The 6,383-nt window shown below is 42.2% G+C and overlaps 1 protein-coding gene across 1 annotated transcript; it reads right to left on the reverse strand.

The window, feature by feature from the left end:
* Window positions 1-1,933: 1,933 nt before the first annotated feature.
* polr3h (polymerase (RNA) III (DNA directed) polypeptide H) lies at window positions 1,934-6,383 on the reverse strand. The gene is made up of 6 exons (XM_076032236.1): window positions 5,660-6,383; window positions 5,187-5,283; window positions 4,528-4,614; window positions 4,198-4,261; window positions 3,365-3,617; window positions 1,934-2,791 (listed from the first exon to the last, which is right to left on the reverse strand). The coding sequence occupies exons 1-6, from the start codon at window positions 5,768-5,770 to the stop codon at window positions 2,741-2,743; spliced, it is 663 nt and encodes a 220-aa protein (XP_075888351.1). The 5' UTR covers window positions 5,771-6,383; the 3' UTR covers window positions 1,934-2,740.

The raw sequence follows: 6,383 nt of genomic DNA on the forward strand, positions 1-6,383 counted from the left end.
AAAAAAAAAAGTGGCCGTGGCGGCGGTGCTGGTGGTGCTGGTGGTGGTGGTGGTCGCCCCCTCCGGCCGCCGTGTTTGCACATTACGCAGATGTTGTGCATGACAAAAGATGCGTTGTGCGTAAAGTAGGACTCCACTGTCTGGGACTCTGCCGACCCGGCTCTTTTTTTTTTCTTTTTCTTTTTTTTTTTTCTTTTCACCATAGTACGGAGACAATACATAGATTTAAAAACAAAACAATAATACAGAAAGTGCTGGACAGGTTAAAAAAAAAAAAAACTGAAAATGTGATTATTCAAGGAAACCTCCCCAAAAACAAATAAAATAACAAATAAAATAGAATACTCAAAATTCAAACAACAACAACAACAACAACAACAATAACAACAACAATACAAACACCATATTATAAGACAAAAAACAGTATGAAATTAAGAGTGAAAGAAGAAGCTATAGCTATTGCTATATAGTGTCTTGATGTATTAGACAGGACTTCAGTCTAGACTAAGCAAAGATGTAGATGTTTTCACTAAATGAAAATGGGAATTCCAAAGTAATGAACACGTTTAAATAAAAGAAAATTGACTTTGTGTCGTACGGCAAAAGGGAAAATGGTGTATTGTGAGAATGAACCTGAGAGTTAACTGTCAAGAATTCATTGAGTGGTTTAGCAAGCAAACGTATAGAGTAAATGTATTTGCTCATGTGCTGCGAAATATTCAGAAACGCACACACGTCAAATCAAATCAAACTTTACTTATATAGCACTTTTCATACAAACGGCAATGCAACCCAAAGTGCTTCACAAGTTAAAACAAAAATAAAATGCCAAAACGTGCAACAATAAAAACCAATTACACACTTTTTTTTTTTTTAAAAATCGCTTTTATGAAGAGACATTGCGATATTTTCGAAGTGTGGCTGCAGCTGCTGGAGGCCACGCTGATGCTCATCTCATTTGGCCCTGGCGTTAAACTAGATTAGACCACAGAGACATATTAAATCTATTGCCCGCAGAAAGCTTAGTCAGAGATTAGGATGAGATCGCCAGCTGCACAGTTTCGTGTCAGGGTTTCGGGATTCTCCAAAAATGTCAGTTGCCAGTTTTGAGGAAGCTAGCCGCTCGAGATTTCAGTCAGGTTTGCCTCCTCCAAGGGAAAGAGCTCTGCAAAGGATGCAAAGCATGAGTGCAGTCTCTCAACATCATTTCACAAAGTGTAGTTTTGTTTTGTTTTTTTAAATCAAATTAAACAAAATTATCAGAGCGATTTTGCCCACACAAGGCACAGAAGACAGATTGTCAAAGTACTTGCATCAATTCCTCAGAATAGAATAGAATAGAATAGAATAGATGTACTTTATTGATCCTTTAATGGGAAACTTCATTGATGCAGCACTTAAAACAATCCAAAAAAAGCTGACCTAGTCAAAATCTCCCTTGACCAACACTCTAAAAAATATATATATATATATATATTAAAAATAAAAACCTGAATATTCCTTCAAATGCACAGTTAGATTTAATTAGTCTCTCTGCAGTATCATGTAGTTGGGATGTGACAATCAGTGGGACTTTAACAAGAGCGGCTGAGATAAACATCAACATGTCATAGTTGTCACATGAAACTCTGCCTTAGGCGTTTGATTGTATGCACCACATACAAGTGTGTGCGTGTCTATCATGGAAAGTGACAGCGATCGTGTCAATAGTGCGGAGGGCTGATTTGGCTTAGAGCAGCAGCATCAGCGGCGGCATCAGCGGCAGCAGTAGCAGCGCCGAGTTCTTCCCTGCCTCGCTGCCCTTCAACCTGTCGGGTTTAAAGGCTGATCACTAATCCTGGCATTCCGTAATCGCACACGACGACGAATTCACAGAACGCATTCAACTCCCGCCGATGCCCATTTCCGTTGAAACAAAACCAGACGTCCAGAATATTATCAGGGGCAGTTTTATTTACACGATGAGGTCACTGCTGTGGTTGGAGGGAAAACTCATTTTTATAGTTGCAATGCGTGCTCTGTTTGGATCTCGAGGATCCCAATAAATTAAAAACCTTCCCAGAGGCGCTTTGGGCAAAACAGAAAAAAAAAAAAAAAAAAAGACTATAAAAGCTGATACGAGTCACTGAATTAGCCAAACTTAAATGCGGGTTGATTATAATTTAGCATTTTAATCTGCTTGTCAAAAAACAAATAAAAAATGTGTATTGATACATGAAAAAAATAAATATCGTCGCTTTCAAAACCCTTGAAACTCAACAACAAAATTAGAACGTTTGCATGATTATAGCAATATCCTTCAACACTTAAATGTACATATATTTTTGAGAACAGCAAAAGGCACATTAGCCGCCCAGAGCGGAGCAGATGTGGAGTCCTATTGATAATGAATTCACGCAATTTCATTATCTGAAAAATTACTTTTTTTTTTCTTTGGGGGGGAAGCGACAAAAAAAACAAAACAACAACAATATTTTCGAGATCCAACCAAGAGAACACGTGTGTCCGTCAGCCATCCTGTGAATAAACATTACAAATATTTTACACGTAAACAAAGATGCTGGTGTGAGGCTCCAGGTCTCGCCAGCGCTGTAGAGACTCAGAGGGCGGCCCCGACGCGGGTCAGTGTCTCTGGCCGAATGTTTCTCAGTCAGTCTGTTCACTCAAAACACCCCCCCTCCCCCCACTCATCCCCCACCCCCTACCCCCCCGCAACGTGTCCTCTTCTTCAGCGGCGGCGCTAGCTGTTCCACCACGACAGCAACCCCAGGCCTGGTTCACAGATGGTCCCCTAGAACGACAGCGAAGTTGGTCAAGTTGTAGAACTCATCGAGCTCATCATCGGCTCCTACGTTAGCGAGGCTGGTCGGCAGTTTAAGATTTCAGTTCGTAGCCGAGCTTTAGTGTATTATATTGTAATAAATGGGCTCTGCGAGAGTTGAAACCGTCTGCGGAGATGGAGGATGGTCGTGGGTTGCTGAAACTCACCCTCTTCTGCACCAATACCAGTGTTTACTGCAGAACATTCACAGTAGAGTAATTTGGGATGTCTGATATATAACTAAAGCGCAATACATGTTCTTAAGAAAAATATATTACCATATAATTACAATTCCATATAAATATAATATACTGTAAGTGTATTAGGGACAGGCCAACATTGTGTGGCTTGCTGTAATGCGCCACCATTAAAAAAGAAAAAACCTCTGATCAAAAAGAGTCAGAAGGTTAAAGGTGCTAACAATAATAATAATATATACCTTTTGAAGACACAATGAACCTCCTTCTGTTAGGAGGAGGTGGGCGCAACGCTTTGATATTGTGAATCATCTCGACAACCATTGCGAAGTACGTTCCCACTTACAATCAAAGTGTACGGCGCCTCCTTCTTCTCGCCTTCCTCCGGCGGCGGCGGCGGCGGCGGCGGCGGCGGCGCAGTCGACTGTCCCGCTTGTGCCGGCGCGTCGCTCTGTGCGGCCGTCGGGCCCGTCGGCGACGTGTCCACGAAGACTTCGTCCGTCACCCGAAAACGGATCTCCTCCCCCTGGTCCATGTAGAGGTCATGGGCCCCCTCGTCCGTCTCGTACTCCCACAGCCAGACCTGCTCCGCTTCGTCGCTGACAGAGTAGCTAAGGACGACGCAACAGCAGTAAACCCCTTGAGACAGCTGGCTAATGAGGGTGGTTGAGAGCGTTGGCGAGTAATCTATTAGTAAGTAATCCACTACTGTAATTAAACTACGGAGTAACGTAACTAGACAAGTAGCGATCTCGTCACTTTTCCGACATCTTCTAATTATTTTAACAATATGGGCCGTGCAAAAGGCACCTGTGCTGTAGTTTGTTCTGTGAAATGTGCAGTTTGTGTTTAGAGGGCAAACATTCATTCATGTTAAGAGAGCAAAATCAATATTTGGAATTGCAAAATTTTCATTCCAAAGCACTGAGTAATTGTTACTTTATCTTCTTTTAACTACAGTAATTAGTGAAGTAATTAGTAATTGATTACTTATGAAACAAAGTATTTAAAGAGGTAATTAGATTACTTTATTAAGGAGTACTCAGCAGTTATGGATTATGGAGTAATCCCAACAACACTGGTGGTTGAGTTGAAATTATCATAATTATTCCGTCATGCGTGAAAAGGTGGGGTTTTTTTGGGGAAGTGGGGGGTGGGGGGTGGGGGGGGTAAGGATACAATTTTGCGGGTTGCTGCAGCGACTCTGGCGGGATGAGAATGTCGTCAAAGAAGCCCATCGTGACTGTGAAAGAGAAAGAGGACGGTGGGTGAGAGTTTTCCAGCTCAAGATCTCATGAAAATGTTTCAGCAACTTAATATTTTTTTGGTTTGCTGAACTGAAAATAAAAAATATTAACACATGAACTGGGGAGAACACTGTTGAGCCTGTACTTTTTCTTGACGGATGCCGATTTAATTCTGAACTCTGATGTTTTTAAATTGAAAACTGAACAAACGTAGAAATAGAGTTATTTAGTGATCGCGCTGATGCAGGAAGGCAGAAGTTACCGTGAACTCCCTCCTGGCTGCAGTACTTGATCTTGCCGGTGAGGATCTCATCGAGGAAAGGGTGAAAGACGACATACCTAAAATGAACTGGCGGATGGAAAAAAAAAAAAAAAGGGGGGGGGGGGTGAGAACAAGTCAGAAAGCCGAGAGGCAGTCCGTCAAATATCATTACTTAGAGGTCAAAGTGCAGCTCAGACCACGTGTTTCTGTCGCTCGTGTCCAAATCTGCGTCCGACCGCCTGTCTGTCGTATGTGTGAAACTGACACGGTGCGTCAAAAAGAGCTAGCGGTCGATATGCTAACAGTGCTCACAGGGTGACCTGACACCAACCACTCATCTGCCCCAATGCCCTAACTTGCCAATCGAAAAACCAAACAAGGGAGTATAATAGGGTTCCCACTCATGTTCACTGGCACAATTTCACTTCTCACATCGAATACGGAATTCTCCTACTTAAAAGACATGAGAACCTTTGCCAAGGACCTTATGGTAAAATAATTGCTTAAAACGTAAAGGCATCTGCAGGTGAAGTTTCCTTTTCCAGCCCCTCGAGAATGGCATTTGCAAATTCGATGAAGTTTGCAGGTTTTCCATGATATAACAACCGTGTCATAAATGTAATAGTGTAAAGAGAGCGTTGTTTAGGCCATCATCGCACCTTTAGTGTGTGCGGCTCCATCTCCCGGGAATATGTAGGAGTCGTCCAGCTTAGTGACGTCATACAGGCATATGCACAGGCCCACGTTGTAGACAACCTGAGGTGGAGAGAGCAGTGTTAGAAAACACACTGCAATTTAGTGTTGGCTTCCATTCTCAACAATTTTCTTTTTTTTTAAGCACAAAATATAGTCTTGAAATGAAAATAGATCGTAAACCATCAGTCCAGGATTTTAAAAGCTCTTCGAAAAGACCCAATTTAAGAATTTATTAATTTTTTTATCTGACACTTGTGGAACAGCCACGCAACTGGTAGAAATTGTTTAGATCAGCTATGAACATATCGGATGTACCTCATTATATTAGTACCAACTGTATTTTTTTTTTTTCTTTCTTTCTTTTAATGTAACGACTTTGATGTAGATCCAAACGGTTCCACGCAATGAAACGTTTGCACAGCTTTGATATTTGTACCTTGTTGGCCAGCTTCTTATTGAGCTCCTCGGCTATAGCCTCGTTGAGTTGCTTGTGGAAATCCCACGGAGGGATCCGGACTGTGTCCACCATCTCCACCAACACGAACATGATGCAAACTGACAGCCAGTAGTAGTGTGTACAGTGACAGACAGACAGACAACCCGAACCGAGCGAGCCGGCGAGCTAGCCAGGCGGTTAGCTGCGCTCCGCGGTGTCGGCACTCTCAGGAGAACATGTCCGGTTTCTTCTTCAGAGCAACAACAACAAACAAAAAAAAAGTACTCTTAACACACTTTAGACAAAGTCAAAGGCTCCATGATGTGCCGAGTAGAATTCCTCCGAGTACACGTGATTCTTTACGGCAATGCGAGTTTGCGACATGTCGTAAAGCTTAAAGGCACACGCACGCAATGTCCGCTGTCACTCAGCTGCTCTATGTAGCGGTGCAAAATATTACCGCCAGGACGAGTGACTATAAAAGCTTCATTTAATCTTTAAATATATTTATTTCTTCCTCTTACCCGCTTGAGTTTTAATCATTTTTCCTCTGTTTTTGTTGTTGAGGGGCTTCGGCGCCCCCCACTGGCGTGAGGCTGTAGCTTCATAGCAACGCCATTAAAAATGTATTTATTTATTTTTTTCCTACTTTTATATTCTTCTGTGTATTTGTGTGTATGGGGAATGGTGTATATGCGAGTGAACTCTATGTCCAGGTATTTTT

This window comes from Nelusetta ayraudi, unplaced genomic scaffold (genome assembly GCF_046127955.1).
Source record: "Nelusetta ayraudi isolate G7.1 ecotype Tasmania unplaced genomic scaffold, CSIRO-AGI_Nayr_v1 ptg000034l, whole genome shotgun sequence".
Classification (NCBI taxonomy): domain Eukaryota; kingdom Metazoa; phylum Chordata; class Actinopteri; order Tetraodontiformes; family Monacanthidae; genus Nelusetta; species Nelusetta ayraudi.